A 20815-nucleotide genomic window follows, 5' to 3' on the forward strand; every position below is an offset into this window, starting at 1 on the left:
ACATACTTACATTTTAAGGAGTTAATTATAGAGATGCTTCGCTTATAACATTGTACCTTGTTGTAATAGGAATGTCTATAGAGTTGCTACGCTTTCTAAATAGTACCTAATTACTACATGAATCACCATACAAAGTTTGAAATCGTTAGGATAATTCTAACATGCCTAAATTAACGAAATGAGCTAACCGTGACGGACGGACTGAATCTAGCAAAGGGGAAAGAAGGACATTTTGTGCTGTGTAATATAATACAATTTTGATGATTTGCAAATGTAATTCATATGCGGAAGTTAATGCACATCCAAAATTTCTACTTGATAACATCTTGAGATAACAGCATAGAAACTGATCTGAAAAAAATAAAATCTTCAAAATCAAATTATAAAATCCGCAAATCAAAAAAGGAAGGAATAATATTCCATTGTACCATCCCTGTACTTTTTAATAAAAGGTTAAAAAAATTTATTTGCCATGATAAAGCCATGTTTATTTCTAATTCATGTATGATTTTTACATGATTCTTATCTACAACATATTTACTTTTCTAAATATAGTTCATGGTTCCCATTGAAATAAATCTGTTAGAATCGGTCTATCTACATAAAACCTTTCATGGTGTAACAATAAAAGATCATTTTTTTATCCGTGCTTTGGTTCTATCGCTGTAATTCTTAAAATGTTCGTTTGTCCGATTCGTTGAACTTCGCTTTTATGAATGATCATATGATGGCATCCTTTGATTTTGTGGTTTGTGGAGGGTGAATTTAAAATTCTAGAATTATTAGGGATAAGGCAACCAAACTTATTCCCTCCTAATAATACCTTCTATAAATTCTTTTAAATTAAAATTACAAGATCATTCTTCTACTCCCCCATAAATTAGAATTCTGATCCACCTTCTAAATTACTTATTAATCTCCTCCTACTTTTCTTCACAGTAAGAATTCAATAACACAAGTTAAGAAGGTGTTCAAAAAAACGGTTGAATCTCTCTTATCCCGTAACTCTAAAAATCACAAATAATAAATTATCTTTCAAAGTTTAATAAATAGTTTAGGTATACATACCTATAAAAGTAAAAAAGAAACATTTTTTCCACATAATAAAAGCTATACTTTAATTTTTATTTTCGGGGATTGTAAAAACACCCCCGCAAATACAATCATCATCCATTATACAGGTTGTCGCAAGCCAATAAAAACCAGAATAATTAAAATCTTGGGGCGCCCCGTCCCCCCCCCCCTGCCCACCTCCTCTTTATGATAATTATTCATTTTGTCGTTACCTAACCTCAAGAGGGTTTAAATCCAAATGACAATGAAATTTAAATTTTTTAATAACAAGGGTGACTTCATCAATGAAAGCGAATGTAAAAAAATAGACCCTAGAACAAACAAACACTAAGAAAATCAAGAAATGGTGCATTAAAGACTTACTGAAGAAACCTAAATTCATTCCTAATTTTACGATAAAAGCTATCCGTTACTGATGACACATTTTTGATTTTAAAAATCTTCGCCTATAAAATCTAAAACTGTGTTTGATGACTGATAAAGTACCCCAAAATTTTATACAAAAAGTAAAAATTGTAATTATTTCTCTATGATCTGATTATTATTAAGACCAAATATATATCCTTGAATGCATAGCCATAATTGTAGTCACTACAGGCCAAATTATGTTCTTACAATTTGTTTTTTAAATTACAAATAGCATTTTTTTTATAATTTAAGTTGTATCATTTTTATGAAATTATTAAAGTATTAATATTAAAGTCTATTCTTTTCTTATTAATAGCTAAACTTTCATTCCTTATTGAAAGTTTTTGCTATTTTATGCCTTAGTTTTTGGGGACAGATTTAAAAGAACACTTAAATCAGACTAAAGTCATCACTTCTAGTTGAAAGAAGAAGGGTTAAATGCGGGAACAGGGGTTGTACAAGGGGATGAATAAGTTTTCCTTCCAAATTCAAAATTAGATAGATATGTATAATATATGCTTAAAGCTTAAGAGGACAAATTGATATATTCCATTGTCTTATCCCCGTATCCCTGGATATTTTTGAAAGTGAGACAGAAGTGCATTGTTTATGAGTGGGGTTTGAGTTCGCCCCGGGGCTTCGCCACACTCCTAACTAAATAATTCTAGCTATCAATATAGGGGGGGGGGGGTATTCTACATTATAAATAAAAATGTTTTTTTTCTGTTTATTATACATTTACATAGCTCCCAATTCGATTATTTTCCGCTGGATTAGAACCGGCCCTGATCCTTACTGAAAAATCATGAATATTTCTGTATTAAAGACAATTTTCCACGATTAAAGTAAAATAAAAATCGTAAAATGTCTAAAATGCGATGCAACAAATAACCACCTATTATGATTCTGTATATATTAGGTATATTATATCCTTTAGTAAAATCATTATTTACCTATTCAGGATGGACTAGTATCACGGCTGGACAGTGTGTACGGCCAGTACTTGCCGTCAGTTGACCAGGAGGAGCAGGCTCTAGACCCGGCACAGTTCTCGGAACAGGAACACCATCTCAACATCAACGTAAGTATATAACATATTAATGATAGGAACGAATTTTGGAAAAAATGAACGGTCTTTTTGCTGCTATGTTAGTTGCGTGAATACTGGAAGTAGAATGATGTCTGTATGTCCGTTTGTCTGTATTAAGCAAGATATCACGATTGGGCTCAACTTTTCATGGAACATACTTGCTAGTCCTTGTAAGGTTTTAAGCTATTTTCTTACTAAGTAAGATATTTTCATCGAAAATCCCCTCTTCATCTCTAGGAGGTGGGGGTAAATATACTCTTTATTAGAAACATCTTGGAGCTGTACAAAACGTTTAAAAATGCAGACATTTAGATTTTGCAAATCAAATAAAAAGGAAAACGCACAAAAACATATTCCCCTGGAAAGATCAAGGATATTTTTAAAGGAATTTCTGCTTTTTCTTTAGTATCAAAAGGACATTTCCATGAAGGGCTTTAACCCTGCGGGGCAATCACCTAACCTAGAACAACCTTTAAAAAGCTACTGTGAAAATACGACGAAACGCCCCCTAAGAGGCGTTGCCACGAAAGGGACTATACCTAAATTTTCTTAATTAAAGCAAAGGGTAGGTCAGACTTAAGTAATATGAAAGAAATAGAAGTTTTTAGAATTTATTTTTGTCTTGAGAAGCATAAAAATTTGATACTATCAGCTAAAACCTAATAATAGAACTACCCCTTTTTTTACAAAAAAAAAGATGGATAGCTAAAAACTTGTTGCTAAATTGTTTTTATAACTTTTTACATAACACTTTTAACAACATTTGCCACTTACAATCTGTCAGCAAATTTATAAATCAAAACTAGAAAAGGATCATGTTGTCCCTAAGTAGCGAAGCTAATATAAAAATCCCTTAAAATTAGTTATTATAATGGTTTTGGATCCTTTATTTTCCATGTAAATTAAACTGTTGAAGAAATAAATTCTTTTCTGTAAAGAAAGGGGGGAGGCGGTTGTGACACTTTTTGAAACCAAAACTAAAAGTCAATGGAACTTAACTAAATAAAGAGTTACACCACTGAAATTTAATATGGCAGTTGCTTTAAAGAGGTACAATGTGGAACTGGGAAGAAACGGCGGCAGATCTTCCGCTTTCGCCGAATTGTTTTTAAGTGGGAAACGGCGGTTAAATCAACGTTTCTTCTTAGTTCCAAATAGTACCTCTTTAATGCGACTGTCATTCCAAATTTCAGTGCTGTAACTCTTTTTTTTAGTTGAATTCCTATAGTTTTGGTTTCAAAAAGTCTCACAACCGCCCCCTCCCTTATAAACCAAACAGAATTAAGTAAATATAAGAGTAGCCACGCCTGTGTAAATGCATAGACATACTAGCACACATAAATAATACATTTAAAGCATTTTTAGTAGCGAAGCTACTCAACGGCTCACTTATTCTGTACGTCCTGAAGGGAAATGTTATTTTCTCTGCTGATTTAAGAGATAGAAGTCCTTTTCAAAAAGATTCTGTTAACTCTACCTTATTACGTTGTAATGAATTTTTTTACGGTAAGGTTTAAAGTTGATTCTTATGGATGTTGTTATCCTTGTTAAACAAGCTCACTTCAAGGGTCTTTAAAATCATTTGTAAATTGAGGAAAATCATTTTGCTTTGTATTTCAAATAACTCACTTTTCAGTCATATTACCTATGCTTTTATATAACTAAAATCAGAAAATGATTTTAACATATGATTTTAAAATATATCTAAACTTTTATTGGTATTTTGTTAAAAATTGAGGGAAATAGGTATGAAAAATGTAAATAACGATGACTAAAAATTTATACCTATTTATAATACTAAGTAAAACGATATCTGTTTGTCTGTCTGTATGTTTGTTTGTAACGAAGGATCTCGTTCGGGTTATCCTTAACAGGGTAGCTTCTCATAGGTCCCGGGAAAATTCATAACTATTTTGGGGGAGGTTACAACCACCCTCCCCAGAGAAATCGACAAAAACAAAGTAAATAAAAAATGCCACCCTGTGGGCATTTTTGCAATTAGCTAAAGACATTACTAACACCATCTATCGGCGAAAAAAATATTTTTGGTAAATCAAGGCAAATACAAAACCTATAAAAAAAAAATCATCCTTCCAATTGGTTATTATTAGATATTAATGTGTAAGTGATAAAACAAGCGACTCTAAAAGTTAAAATCCAACTGACAGACGAATAAATAAAACCGCATAAAAATGTGTGTAAAAATATAATTTGATTAATATTCCTTAAGCCAGCCAGCCGTCTTTCATGTGACATATCAATTAAGAAATCTGACGCATTCAAAGACGCACACATACACTCTAAAAAATTGGATTTTTTAAAGTCCTTATTATGTTTAGAACAGAAAAGTTTGAGTTCTCGATTTTTAGGGATGCTCCAAGAGGCCTCCAGAAGGTTTAAGGCTATTTAATATTAAATTGAAGTCCTGTGATGGCTTAGGCTATTTTAATAAGAGTTTTTAATTTATAAAAATAAAAGGACAGTCTACAGTTAGAGGTTAAAAATAAAACTTTCCTAGTTAAGCTTAGAATTGTATTATATGAAAAATAGAGGCAAATTTTTTTAATGCCATATATCATACAAGCGGCTAATCCCCCTATAGTACTGAGGGGGGGGGACCTAAAAGAAGCTAACCTGTTAAGGAGAAAACGATCGGTTGAGCGGTTAGCCAAATCCTTCGGTACAAACATACAGACTAACAGACAGACAGACATCCTGTTTCTTTATTACAAGGTTTTAGGTAATTTTTAACAGTGCAAAAAGCACATTTTCTTAAAGCAGCTTCAAGATGCGTCTCAACATATGTATGATAAATCTTAAGAAAATCAATGCGTATAAATATGGAGTCAATAACTTAAACAAACATGTGCCTGATTAAAATGTAGCGTAGCCTCTGTATAATATGGTTTAGTTTGTCCTTATCTTTATTGATAACAAATACAGCACGCTAGTTTATGTAAATAATCTCTAAGGATGTCATAAACTGAATTAGAAGGGTTAAATTCAATACTTTTTCAATGACCTTTTTCGTCTGCTACCAAATTGTTTCCTGCTACTTGGCTGTGTTAATATCCCAGACACCATTGGTTGATTTTCAATCACCCAATTGAGAGTCGGCACAAGAACTTTGTTATGGGGAGATACAGTCATTTAACCCTATCTCTTTTTAGTGTTTTACTCTAATGCTTTTTAAAATCTTATGGTTGCCAAGTTAATGTATACAATTGTCCTTGTTTAAATATAAACTAATATAAATAAAGAGTTCAATATCATAAACTTGATTTTGGAGAAATAAATCTTAAATTTTCCTACAATTTATTGTAGTTTACATTTCATTTGGATTATATAATTACTACTTAGCTAGTGTCCCCCGTATTTAGTTTTGGTTTTAGAAAGTAAAGTAGGTAAAGAGTAGTTTTACCTTATAAATTAGGTCTTTTTATAAAAATAGGGCAGTTATACCCTTAACCAATTATAACTGAATTTTTTTTGGTTTCTAGAGTTTTAATATGACCGCTCGAACTATGGTGTCCAAAATGTTTGTCTGTCTGATTCGCTTTAAATTTTTTTTATTAAATATTTTATTTTCATAACTAAAGCATTAGAAAATGGTTTTATTTCTAAAAAGAAGCATACCTATGTGGGTTTTAATGAAAACTGATAGTTTTTTTATCATTTTAAATGTTATTTCCGAATGTGTCATTGATTTTGAATAATTTTTTCAGGATTTTAACTGGGACGACCACGGCTTCTCAGTGATGTCCAGATTCTACGGAGACATGTCCTTGCTTCTGGATGATAAATTCAGGTAAATTGATTTTCACGCGACTGTACATAAGCCAATACGGCGTAGAGTTATTACCTTCGTTTAATATTATCTTTCAACCACAGATTTCAAAGGGGGGTGTTTACCTTCCTCAAACCTTTAAAACCTTCATTTTACCCCCTCAAAGACAAAGTTTAGACGTCCTTGACCTCTTACCTTTTTAAAAATTGTTTTCTTTGTTGATAACTATTCAATCAAATTGGTGTACAATATAATGCATTATTTCTTCATAAATACCGCATCATTAGATTTCTATATTATTACCACAGCGCAAACTTTTTATTTCTCTTTGCTCGACTCATCTATTAGCACCCCTCTTATGAATCTGCTATTTTATGCAATCATGAAACACTATGAGGATATGCGAAAGTGATTGCTTTCTTTTGCCAGAAAATATCAAAGTTTAAAAACGTTTTTGATGAAAATTAAGGTGAATTATATTGTTTATATCATGTTTATCATATTAGAACAAATATGAGCGCTTAAAAAATTGCGTAGATTTCTAAAAATTAGAGTTTTAGTAGCGAGTTGCTTGACCCTTTGTTCAACCTTTATGGGTTTGAGTTTTTTTGACCTAATCAAACTTACTTTAAAAAATAACTTAGGGTTGTTTTTGGCAAAAAAATGAATTCTACTAAAATAACCAGAATATGAAAAACAAACAAATTATGAAAATTATAATAAACCATGGTTAATTCAAGCTTGCTTTTCACAAAGTACAGGTCATGTAAAGTATGTTTATTCAGAACCGCGTCATAATTAAAGACTTTAACAATACGTCGTTATGTATCATGTTAGATATCAAAAGGAAATACCTTCGACCATTTTGGTGACAAATTGGGCTATGGTGCAATTTTTGGAAGATTTTTTTCAACAACAAAAATAGGCCGATTTTTAGTCATTTTGATAAATAACATTATTGGCAAAAACCTTTTAAATACAAACATTGGGTATATGTTTTCGGGTCTTAAATGGTTATTTTAACTCATTTTTTAACATCTTTTGTTTAAAAGTCCTAACCCTGCATAATGTACCTGTATAATATTTAACTTTAAAAAAATATAATTTAAATCCTTAAACATTATATTCTAAAAAGAATTGTATAATGTCACTAATAAAATAAAAGTGTTTCTTGATTTAATGGCCATATATAAGTATAAAATGCACGTTTATTATTGTTCTACATTGCCAGTGCTGAGAAGCTTTTTATAGATTTTAGATGGGTCTGGTTTTAATAAGGAAAAATATTTTTGACAGACTTTGTTGCAAAAATAAGGCTGCATACGGCCAAAACATGCAAATATGAAATGAAAATCAACCATCCTATAAAATATGAAGTAGTATGTTTTTTTGTCTGAAGCTTGAGATCTCGGAAACTTCAGGTTCGAATTCATTTTACTATCAGGGATGCTTACTAAACGTCTTTGGGGGGGGGGGGGGGATTAAGCCATTTTCAAGACCTCCTTCGCCCTCGCCAAGTGGCTAGGGGCCAAGCAACTAGTACATATGTTTAGGGAGACTTAACTTTATAGAACTCGTTTTGCGTGCATAAAACAAGTTGTATTATTTATTTTGCATTGAATTGAACTTTTCAAGGTAACAAACAATTACTAATGCTTTTTTATTTGACTCATGTTTCATTTCAATTTAACATTTACTTTAATGGATTCAAAGGGATAGTTTCACGAAGTGCATTTAAAAAAAAATAGTGAACTGTAAGTTTTTTCTATTTTAAATAACGTAGTATTGCATAATATAAAGTTATTGATTAAAATTAAGAGATTTTACCAGGGATTTTCCTTAAAAAATGAGTTTTTCATTTTTATTTTCAACTTCGTTGCGTGTTATATATGGCAAAAACTTTTTTTGTCATAAATACAACTTTAGATAGCATTTACTAGTTAATAGAACTTTAAACTTTTTATACAACAAAATACACATAACAACAAAGAATGACCAATAAAATATTCAGTAGGTATGGTACTTAGAGTAGTGATCTTTTTATATGTCTTAGTAGAATATATTAGGCATTTGATAGATATGATTGTGATAAAGAATTTTTAACATTGACCTGACCAAACTTTTTTTTATCTAAAAGAGTTAGTGATTTGCAACATAAATTACATGAGAATGGTCTTTATATATATATATGTTGTTTGGTTAGTTGGTATTTCCGCGTGAGATAATGTGTATATTGTAAGTAAACCGGACGGTTTTCTTTATTTTTTTAAAAAGAATCTATAGAAAACCTGTCCTATAGTGAACCGGACGTTATTTTTTATGTTTTTTAAGTAACTTGTCCCAAGGGGAACCCCTGTTCAATTTTTTTATAACTCTTGTGAAATATGTGGAAAAAGATTATCTAAAATTGGTGTTTTGGCTATACATATTTTGAAAAAAATAGACCATTCTCATGTAATTTATGTGGCAAATCTCTTTAACTTTTTTCGATATTGTCAAATAAAAAAAGTTTGGTCTGGTCAATGTTAAAAATTCTTTAACATATAATCATATCTATCCAATGCCTAATATTTTCTACTAAGACATATAAAAGTTCACTACTCTAAGTACCTTTACTCTTTAAATACACTTCATAGAACTATCTCTTTAAATTATTCTTAAGTTTATATTTTTATTTATCTTGTTAAGAGTATGCTGTTATTGTTTTTTCAAAAAGATTTGGGTATAGTTCCTTTCGTGGCAACGCCTCCTAAGGGGCCTTTCGATGTATAGGTTTTTATAGGTTATAATATAGGCTAGGTTAGGTTAAGTTGGGTTAGGCAATTGGTCCCGCAGGGTTAGAGCCCCTAAAGAGACGTTGCTACGAAGGGGACTATACCCAAAGATTCATAGCATCAATACCTTACAGACAACCAACTCCATCTACACTGTTAATGAGCCAATACATTCCCTAATTTATTACACTTTAAAGTCATTCCTCTGACATACAAGCAGTATTAGAAAAGAATCGTTCAATGGATGGCAAAGTTTTTCCTACCTTTTGTAGATTGTTAATTTTGTGGGAAAAACAGTATTGTAGATTAATTTCAACACAAATATAAAATTAACAAGAATGAACAAATTTCAGAGTTGCCAAGCAGATGACGTACAACAGCTACGGAGACCAGAGTGACGTGGATACATCCAGCTTCAGGAGGGCTGTCTGGAATTATGTTCAGGTATACCATAGATAGATAGATACATCCAGCTTCAGGAGGACTGTCTGGAATTATGTTCAGGTATACCATAGATAGATAGATACATCCAGCTTCAGGAGGACTGTCTGGAATTATGTTCAGGTATACCATAGATAGATAGATACATCCAGCTTCAGGAGGGCTGTCTGGAATTATGTACAGGTATAATATAGATAGATAGATACATTCAGCTTCAGGAGGGCTGTCTGGAATTATGTTCAGGTACACCATAGATAGATAGATACATCCAGCTTCAGGAGAGCTGTCTGGAATTATGTACAGGTATAATATAGATAGATAGATACATTCAGCTTCAGGAGGGCTGTCTGGAATTATGTACAGGTATAATATAGATAGATAGATACATCCGGCTTCAGGAGGACTGTCTGGAATTATGTTCAGGTACACCATAGATAGATAGATACATCCAGCTTCAGGAGGACTGTCTGGAATTATGTACAGGTATAATATAGATAGATAGATACATCCGGCTTCAGGAGGGCTGTCTGGAATTATGTTCAGGTATACCATATGATATAGATAGATAGATACATCCAGCTTTAGGAGGACTGTCTGGAATTATGTACAGGTATAATATAGATAGATAGATACATCCAGCTTCAGGAGGGCTGTCTGGAATTATGTTCAGGTACACCATAGATAGATAGATACATCCAGCTTCAGGAGGGCTGTCTGGAATTATGTTCAGGTACACCATAGATAGATAGATACATCCAGCTTCAGGAGGGCTGTCTGGAATTATGTTCAGGTACACCATAGATAGATAGATACATCCAGCTTCAGGAGGGCTGTCTGGAATTATGTTCAGGTATAATATAGATAGATAGATACATCCAGCTTAAGGAGGGCTGTCTGGAATTATGTACAGGTACACCATAGATAGATAGATACATCCAGCTACAGAAGGGCTGTCTGGAATTATGTTCAGGTACACCATAGTAAGATAGATACATAGTAAACACGTTCCCTCAATCGTTGGGTTAAAAACTTGGTATGAAATCTTTGTATTCAAAATTTTCAACCAATAATTTAATTTACACTAGGGGTAATTTATGGTATCATCATTGGGGATAAACTTAACATCAATTTATCTTACATTGTCTTATCCCTTAAAATCCCTGAAAAAATATGAATTTTTTTATAATTTTCCTACCCTGTAGATAGATTTGTTAGTGCGTGTATCAAATTTTGCATAAATAACAGGGTGACCACTATGTACGTTATGTTCAATATGTTCATATTGAACACCATTTTTAGGTTTTTTGGTACGTTTTTGTTCGTTATTGATTTTTGTGTACAATATGAACATTTTAGCATACGTTATTGTACGTTTTTCTGAAATGTATGATTAGTATTAGTAATCATTAATGTATTTGTTTTTCATAAAAACTACAAAAAAATTTCTCCGCGCTTCACGCGCCATTTTACCAATTTATCCTGGGATTTATGACGTCATAGTGAAGCTTCTATAAAATAAAAAAAACTCAACCCAATCAAGCATTTCAGTAAATATAAAAAAAAAATCCTCTAAACTAATTACAAACCTTATCAGGACATAAGTTAAACTTTAAAAGAGTATCATATTTGTTCATCAGTTAGCAAGATATTTTTTTAGTTGATATTTATGTTTTCTTGTACTAATAGGAATGAGATACTACTTTCTATAATACAAAGTAGAACGATGTCTGTCTATCTATCTGTCTTTCTTAAGCTTAAGATCTCGGTAACTGCTGAACCAATTGGGTTCTACTCTTCAGGTAATATACCTACTGGTCCTGTTGTGGTTTTAGGCAAAGAATCCCCCCCTCCAAAAAAATATTCTTTTTCTTTTTGTAAAATATAACAAGTAAGTGAGGTGGAAACTCCCTTTAAAAAAAAACTTTACAATACCTCTTTTGGCAATGCCCCTAGAGGCTAGGGGCGAAGATGCTGGAATATTTAATCGTACTTAAATAAATGAATATAACCCTCATTATTAGTTGGTACTATTTACATGATTAAATTGGGGTAAATTTTTTTAGGGGAGGTAGTTAACACCCAAAACAGATTTCAGGGGGGTAGAAAAATTTCCGGTGCGCTTTCCGCGCCATTTAAAGATTTAATGTAATTTACATAAACTTTCAATTATATCTTCCCATATTTATACATGACATAAATTATGTAAATGAGAAATTTAAACAACTGTGATTTTTTTCAAATCAAAATGTAGAATATGATGTTGATATTTTATAGTTAAAGGGTTTTTTCCTTAATTTGAATCCAAAAGTTGATATAATGTATACTACTTTCTATAAATACTAGCAGAAAGACATCGTTCTACTTTGTATTATAGATATACTAGCGGCTTCGCCTCTAGCCTCTAGGGGCTTTGCCCCAAGAGGTTTAATCGAGAGGTGTTATTTAGATTTATAAAGAAAAAGTAAAAAAAAAATTGGGGTGAAGAAAAAAATTTTTTTTTGGGGGGGGGGGCGAGGTAGTCGAACTTTCCTTTTTTGATTTCAGTTTTAAAAGAAATCTTTTTTTAGGGGGGGTGTTTTCAATTTTTTTATTTTTTTGGGGGGGTTGGGGGTTGGGGGTGTCCCACCCCACAAGAAAATAGCTTAAAACCATCCCAGGACCAGTAGGTATATTCCCTGAAGAGTAGAGCCCAATCGGTTCAGTTGTTACTGAGATCTTAAGCTTAGACAGACAGACAGACAGACAGACATCGTACTACTTTGTATTATAGACTAGCGGCTTCGCCCCTAGCCTCTAGGGGCAGTGCCCCAAGAGGTGATAAAAAAAATTTAGGCAAAATTCGTAAAAGGACCAAGGAAATGTTCTGCAAAAAAAAGGGGAGGGGAACTTTTGGTTTTTGGGGGGTTGGGGTGTCCCACCCCCCAAGAAAATAGCCTAAAACCACCACAGGACCAGTAGGTAAGAGCAGAATCCGATCGGTTCTGTGGTTACTGAGATCTTAAGCTTTAAACGGACGGACAGACAGACATCAAGCTACTTTGTATTATAGATGTATATGTGTTTTATGGTACGTTATTGTACGTTATTTTTACAAAAAATGTACGTTATTGTGTTCATTGTAATTTTTTTGTAATACGTTATTTTCAATATTAATATCAAAAAGGCGGTGGTCGCCCTGAAATAATGATAATGCAAAATAATAATTTTACATTAAAGGATTAACTTCCTTGAATTTCATAAGACAAACCTTCAGGGAAAAAGGAATACTAATAAGTTACTTATGCTTAAAATATTTTTGGGGGGATTTCTCTAAAATATTAACTTAACCTAACCTAAAAAACATCGGCTTAACTTAACCCAACCTAACCTATCTTAATTATTATTTTTTAAATGGGTAGTGTGAATTATTTTTATGTTAACCCCTTCGGCATCTCGGGGCTAAAAAAATGTTTTAATCTAATGATTGTTTATTTTTTATCTGCGGAAAGCTGTTTTTAATACGATGCGATAAAACCATTCAAAATTTACTTCAATTCTCGTACAAGTTGAATCAAAGTTTTTAGTTTAAATTATAATTTTACTCTGTAGATTAATATTTCTACTAACAGAAAAGTAAGAGGAAATCAAGTTAATCTCCAAGTGTAACATCCCTGTTTGTAAAACTAATCTTAGCCTGCTTGTCTATGTGTGACATTTGACATGTTTCTGTAAATACTTATTTAATCAGAAAAAAGATTTATAATTAGAAATTTGAAACGAGTTCTTTTGCGGAAGCCTGATTTCTATTTTTAGCAAGAAAAATTTCATATATTTAATGGTGTGATTTCTAGTGATATTTATCAGAATTTCAAAATTATAAAATTAAAAGGAAAAAAAGTTTTTTATTTTTTTGGGGGACGAGGTGAATGGCCCCCTCTCCTCAAAATGCAACGTGTAATTTTTGTTTTAATCAAGTAATAATTCACCCTATTTGCCCCCTAAAAAAATACACCCCCCCCCCCTCAAAAAAAACTGCATGCTGCTAGTTCCAATGATATGTAAACTAAGGCCGTTTTGCCGTTCGTAGCTTTTATAGTAATCTGCTTAACCTTCCTGTATATTTTAGAATTAGGAACTTTGTGACCTTGCTTAGTATTACATAAACCTTTTTACTTAAAATAAACAATTAAAGACCTTAAAAATACTCTTTTGTTAGTTTTAAACAATACAATTGAAAGCAAAAGTCTAAATAAAAATAACATACAAAAAGTTTTAATTTTAAAAGTGACAGCTTGAATAAATTAAGAAGTAAAGTTGCACTTAAATTAACGTTGGTACAAAACAATTTTGTATGTTTCCTATGAAATGATTTAAGAAAAAAATGGCTTATAAACTTTTGTTGAAGGGAATTTTACCGCTAAGTTTTTTTTTTATTTCAAATTAACATATCTTTCCATATAACTATGGTTAAGCTCCATAACTTAGATAGGAATAGTATATAGTGACTGCGCTTATGAAAAGAAAATACTATTTAATTTTGTTCAACCTACGTACTGCTATTAATCAATTGGCAATGAATTAAGCAATTTAAACTTGATAAGAGATAAGATTTTAGTTTTAAATTGCAATTATAATCACTAAGTCTTTGCGTGGATAATTTCCCTACGACTTAAAATGGACCACATACAAAAAATAATTTATAAGGAAAGTGCAGGGACGATTTATTTAAAACTAGCGGCTACGCCCCTAGAGGCCTCTAGTGGCACTTTAAATGTTTTTTGTTCAAGTCTCTACGATACTTCTTGATGTTGCGTACAAGTCTCTCAAATATTTTTTAAAATTCGATTTTTTCGTGATTTCTCTTGGGAGGGTGGTGGTACCCTCTCCCAAAATAGTTATAAACCTTTTCTGGACCTATGAGAAGCTACATTGTTAAGGGTAACCCGATCGGTTCAGTGGTTAGCGTGATCCTTCGGTACTGACAGACAGACACACAGACAAACACACATCATGTTACTTTATTATAAGGATAGATAGATAGATAGACATCCTATTACTGTTTATTTATACTTTGTTTATATTTAATTATGAATTATGTCCAATGGTATTTTGTTTGTGTAGACCAAGTTTCTAAGTGTTCATGCAAAAAAAAACTTTTATGGCAAATATTGCATAATATTAAATAAGATTTGCTTTCCATTTCAAACAGAATATCTTTATCTTAATGCTTTTTGGTTACTTAATTGCTGTTTAATTGATCGAAAGGGGGAGGTAAGAGTTTTAAGGCTCAAAAACAGTAGTAGAACGATAATATTCACTAAATATAAATATATAAAATTTTTGTCTACTGTTTTATTCACTAAGGAATGCACATATTTAGTGAATATTTTCGCTCTACTACTGTTTTTAAGTCTTATAACTCACACCTTTACGGAATTTTAGCACAACCTATCTCCACCTTTATATGCCAGTTTTTTTGTGTGCTAATTTTGTATTTTAATTAAAAGGTGTTGACACCCATGTTTTGCAAGAAAGTTGTTTTACTTGTTCGTCTAGTTAGGGTTGTTTTTTTTTGACAGGCTTTGCTTTTCAGGGTTATGGGAATAGGTTAAACAATAAATTAATCTTTGTGCAATTTTTTAAAGATACTTAAGCAGGAAGAAGGGGGAAAGGTGTTTTAATTGATATACAACCCTTTTCTCCTAAAAAATCCACCATTTACCAAAGGCAATCATTACCTATGTATAAGTTTTTGGAAAGATCATCCATCTTCTATTTTCTTAGATATCTTCTTCCTTGAATAAAGCCATAAGCAAGAATATTAACATCCTGTACTAGCGAAGCTTTGGTTTTCAAACTAAAAAAACGTATATAGAAATAGGGAAGACATTATACTGTAGATTGCACTGGTACCCAAAGTTTTGTAACTACGTTTATTTATTCGTTGAATTTAAACTTTGGGGACTTATAGTTACCCTTGGTTTCAAACAAGTAGTGTTCACACTTTTCAACCATTATTTAAATCTCCAGAAATTAAATCTTGTTTATCCTCACTCTCTTATCCATTAAGATCACTGGGTAAGATTGATTATTTATTTTCTCAAAGCTAACAATATTTCAGATGATGTTCGGTGTGATCCACGAGGACTTTGACTACTCGTCCATCTCTCAGCTGCTGTCGCCCGGCATCAACCAGTTCGTGATGGTGGCCGCCAAGTTTCCCCACAGGATCAAGCCCTCACAGACCAGCAACCTCCTCCTGGACTTCAACAGATCAGAAAAGGTAAATATGGCCTATAATTCAGAGAAATTGTACATTTTTTTATCTTTTCTAAAGCCTAATAAATGACTTCCACTGTCTGCTTGTTTGTCTATAACGCAAAGGGGTAGTTGCACGAAATGCATTTGAACTTGAATTTAGTTAACTGAATATTTTTTCCTGGTTTAAACAACTTTTACCTATAGAGCATAGGTATATTAGAAAGAATTTCTATTTTATACCATGTAGTTTTAAAAATATATCTTTAATTGAAAATTGTATTTTTTGATAAATGTAATTTATATAGCTGACTTTCTTTCACAATAACAGCATGACTACTTATTTAGTGATGTCTAATTGTTTGTTATTCATTGTAATTCAAAATTATATATTTTTGATGGTATAATTGTAACATATGCTTAAAATCATTTTTCTGAAATGCACAACATCATACAACTATCCCTTTGGTCTATCTAACTGTAACTTCGCTTTTAAATCTGTCTTTATTTTTCTCTTTCTTTCTTGTCCATCTCATAAAGTTCTTTTTTTTCAGGCACATTTGAGCATTCTAATTGTGGAGGCCAAACTGCAAGCCCTGCTGCTCTATTCACTACGCGCTGTAATGAACCACATGGCCAAGCGTTGACCTACACCAGCGCTGCGTGCAAATATGTAATATGTATACAAAAAGAAGTTTGACAGAAAAAAATCTACCAATTTTATTGACAAAAATCTACTAAAAAACGATGGAAAACCGAAATACTTTGACAGAATTCATTGAAAAATGAACAAAAATAGTCTTTAATAACTTACATTGTTGACGTATTTAAATAATAGATGTGTTTTAATATTATTTTAGTAGGTAACAATCGACTTACAAAAAAAACTAAGAAAATGTAGCATTTTTAAGATCATGAAAACATCAAAATTAAGTAAAAAAAAACACCCTTACAAAAAGTGTAATACCCATTTTTAGAATCTCAGTCTTTCTTAGTGTCAATAAAAAATCATTTAGACAATTTAGATCCAAAATACTACAGACCTGCCCCTTTTTTACCTAACCTAACTTTTTATACCTATAATATAGTAACCAAACCATACCTACACAAAAATCCTTTCTTAAAATAGATTGTTACAATAAAAGAATTTTACAGAATAAAAATATAATATATGTATGTAAAAACATTTTTTGTAAATTGACATATGATAATATATGACATTGATAGTTCTAAAAGGTAAAAATGACTTATTAATCAACTAAAAAATAAAATGAATTGACAAAACCAAAATTTTACAGATCAGTATTAGCTTTTCAATGTAAAAGGGTTTTTCTATGTACAAGTTTTTAGGTTTTTAGATACTTTAATTTCTTATTTTAAACATTGATTTATTTTATTTCTTAAAAATAGACTTTTTATTATCTGATCATCACGAGAGAAAGGGGAGGGGTTAACTTGGTAGATATCTCGTAGTTTATGTCCTTAAAAGCTATTGATTTAGGCAATTTTTTTTACAAGATTTCAACCTAAGCTGACCCCTTCCTTTTTTGCTATTATCTACCTACAGTAACTTTTGTATTGTTATTTTTCTAGTTTTCTTTTGCATGCATGTTAATTGCTTATTGTTTTGTTTTAACCTAACCTAACTTTAAGATAAAAAATGTTTTATTTTAAATTTAAGGTTTAACTTTCATTCAGTTGTTATACCTACTGTATATTCCCTCCGAACTTGATGATAATTTTAACCCAGTTTTAACTATTTGATGATGAGAAAAGGGGGATGGGCATGCTCTACAAAGGGAGGGGTGGTAAATTATGGACTAATATAATGCTTAAGTCTTAAATATAGACCCTATCTTGCTATCATTTAGGGTTGGGACGGATATCCGGCCATTTTCAATGTCCGGTCTGATATTGAAACTATCCGGATACCTGATATCCGGCTGATTTCAAATGCCGGATATCCGTCCCAACCCTACTTTTATTTTAGCACCTTAAAGCCTTAAAGGATAAAAAGTTTGCCCAATCGCCCCGAAGTCCCCCCCTCACATGTTTTTTTTGTATGTAAATTTTGAAGAAAAAAAGTCAGAAAATATTCCAAAATTGTGGATATAATTAATAAAATGTCTTTCTTACTCTTTTTACCCGTGACTTTATAATACTACTAAGCATGATAATAACCATTTAATTTTATTTGTAAATAAATATAATTGCAATTGTTTGTATATTTTAGGGTTGGGCCGGATATCCAGCCATTTTCAATATCTGGCCGGATATCAAAACTATCCGGATATCCGGCCTTTTTCAATAGCCGGCCGGATACCGGATAACCGGCTGATTTCTAATGCCAGACATCAGGTTATCTAATCGGATATCTTGTAATTTACCGGTTATTCGGTCGGATATCCAATAATTTGCCGGATATCCGGCCAACCCTAGTATATTTTATAAGTTTAGTTATTGTACATAATAAGTAAATATTCATTCTATATATGATATAATATTATAAACCATGTTTAATTTAAGTTGTTTTGTCCTGTTAAGACAAAGAAATTTTTGTAGTAAGGGTTTTGGCTTTATAATTATTTGAGGGGGGGGGGTCCTTTAAGTATTAAAAAAATAACTTTTTTGCCTCCATATGATGATTATTGACTGGCTGAAGAGTTGGAGGCAAAAAAGTCTTCCCTACATAAACGTTTCTTTACATTTTTGATATTCTATTCCCCTTCCCAATAATTTTTGATGCCAACCCCTCAAAATTCTTAGGGATACAGTGTAAGGACAATGGAAGATGATAAGTCCTCTCCCTTCCTGTCTTAATCCCACGTGATGTTACTAGAATGCGAAAATATTAATAAGGGCTGTGGTCGTTTTATTTTCAAACGCAGTTGCACTAACATCAATGTATATAAAAATTAGGGTTGGGCCGGATATCCGGTCAAACCCTAATAGAAATGTGTGGCTGCATCGCCGATGTTTTAATGGATAAAATTATCCTTGTTTTGTCTTTAATATAATGTAAAAATCTGCAAAAAGATTCTTTCAGTGGTGTGCATAGGTTTTGCTATTTTTTAAGGATCCAACTTATCCAAGTTTAATCCTCTAAAAAAAAAAAAAATTCCGTGCAAAAAATTCAAAATTATTGAGCTGTGAATTGTTTTAATTATTTCAGTCTTATTAATATGTTGATAACAAAAAAAATGATAAAATAAAATTGATATATCAGTGATCTTTCATCGTGTTTGTCATATTGTACTGTTTTTATTGTAGAGCATGCTACGATTTGGGTTTTATTTTATTTTTGTTTAAACCAAGATAAAAAAAGTTATTGGCATAATGGTTTTTCTTATGTTATAATTAATTGAAAATCAATCCCAAAAAGTTAAATGCTCTTTATTTTGGTAATTGTAAAAAATCTCTATGTGTATATTTATATTTGTATATGAAAAGTCGTGGAATAATGCATTAAAAGAAAATCTGTTTTGCCTCCATTTTTTTCATTCCAGAACGAACAATACATTTTGTTAATAAGGCAAAAAGTTTTGAAGCAAAAAAGTTTTTCTAAATGTGGTATTTCACTCCTCTTTTATGTAAGATATAAGACAAAACTTTAAATTAAAAAAAAACCATAATTATTGGGATTAAATTTTTTACTGCTTTTGGTGTTTTTGTCGTAATTTTATTTCACTTTTAAAGCACCTTTTTAATGTCTATTTTATGTGGCTTCGAAACCGATTAATATCCGCTGGATTGGAATCGGTTCCGAACCATACTGAAAAATCATGTATTGTATTATAGACAATTTTCCTCGAATAATAAAATAAATATCATATAAACATAACCCGTTTAGTTGGAGAGGGCCTTCGGCCACTCTTGGCTAACGAAATAGGAAAAAATCCTATAATTTTTCATTTTATTGTCCATGGAAAGCTGTCTATAATACGATGCGATAAATAACCAATAAAGAAATGATTTAAACTATAATTATTACTCCTATAATATGTAGATTTTTTGTCTAATATTCATATGTACAAACTTATTAAATAAATTTTGTGTAATAAAACAAATATCTGTTTTTCTTATTAGAATGTTATATAACGTTAGCGTAGCTTTTCGAATGTTAGATACTAAAAATATATGAAAACTACCTGCTACGCCCCTAGAGGCCTCTAGTGGCACTGTAAATGTTTGATTTTTATCTCAAATATCTAATTTAATCAATAAATTGCTTATGTTACGTTAAAGTCTACGCAAAAGCGAGAATATTTTTTGTGCTTTCTCTTGAGAGGGTGGTGGTACTTTTCCCTAAAATAGTTACAAACCTTCCTGGGACCCATGAGAAGCTACCCTTCAAAGGATAACTGGATTGGTTCAGCGGTTAGCGAGATCCTTCGGTACAAACAGATAGACATCCCGTTACTTTATTATAAGGAATAGGGTATAACCAACAAGTACAATAAAAAAGAATTTAATACTTGGGGGGGGGGGGGGGTCAGATAAAAGGAGGTTAAGTATTAAACTGAATCCCTCAAACAGCTTCGCGGATAGTAATATATAAATGGATATAGAGTATACTTTGGGAAATTGTCGTCAATTTAGGTGGCTAACATGTAACTCATTTAGATAGTTCATCTAGCAGGAAGGGATGGGGCGATATTGCTATTTTAGCCCTCTGCGAGTTTCACTCTTAGCGAGAAATAAATACTGGTGTTATCATCCAAGTAATGATAAATCCTTTTGATAAACAAATCAGAGACTTATTTTACGATTTTTTATTTTATGCTTATTTGTGGATCATTATAAACGATACGACACATAGGTTTTTAGTATGGTTTTGCTTGTATCACATCCCCTTAGATTTTGGTTTAGGTGGCTTGTCAATTTTAACTCCTGTTTTGCTCTAAGTTTGTCCTTGTTTAAACAAACTCTTTAAATATCGGCGTATGTCCGTCTAGAAAAATAAAACATGTCTTTGTTTGGTTTTTATTTGTATTCTGATATTAA

General features: G+C 31.7%; 1 protein-coding gene across 2 annotated transcripts in view; it reads left to right on the forward strand.

Moving 5' to 3' along the window:
- LOC145304577 (sestrin homolog) overlaps nucleotides 1–19878 on the forward strand; it is a 394235-nt gene extending 374357 nt beyond the window's left edge. Inside the window, exons 9-14 of one of the 2 annotated variants that reach the window (XR_013874139.1) lie at nucleotides 2444–2563; nucleotides 6298–6380; nucleotides 9487–9577; nucleotides 15675–15836; nucleotides 16366–18372; nucleotides 18578–19878. Coding sequence is in view for 1 of the 2 variants with exons in the window: in XM_080146494.1 (XP_080002620.1) it covers nucleotides 2444–2563; nucleotides 6298–6380; nucleotides 9487–9577; nucleotides 15675–15836; nucleotides 16366–16458 (549 nt within the window). In the remaining variant the exon portion in view is untranslated. Of the gene's footprint in view, nucleotides 1–2443; nucleotides 2564–6297; nucleotides 6381–9486; nucleotides 9578–15674; nucleotides 15837–16365 lie in introns of both variants that reach the window. The other variant, XM_080146494.1, reaches the window with a different exon arrangement.
- The last annotated feature ends 937 nt before the right edge of the window (nucleotides 19879–20815 follow it).

This window comes from Acartia tonsa, chromosome 13 (assembly GCF_053477335.1).
Source record: "Acartia tonsa isolate MP-2025a chromosome 13, ASM5347733v1, whole genome shotgun sequence".
Classification (NCBI taxonomy): Eukaryota; Metazoa; Arthropoda; class Copepoda; order Calanoida; family Acartiidae; genus Acartia; species Acartia tonsa.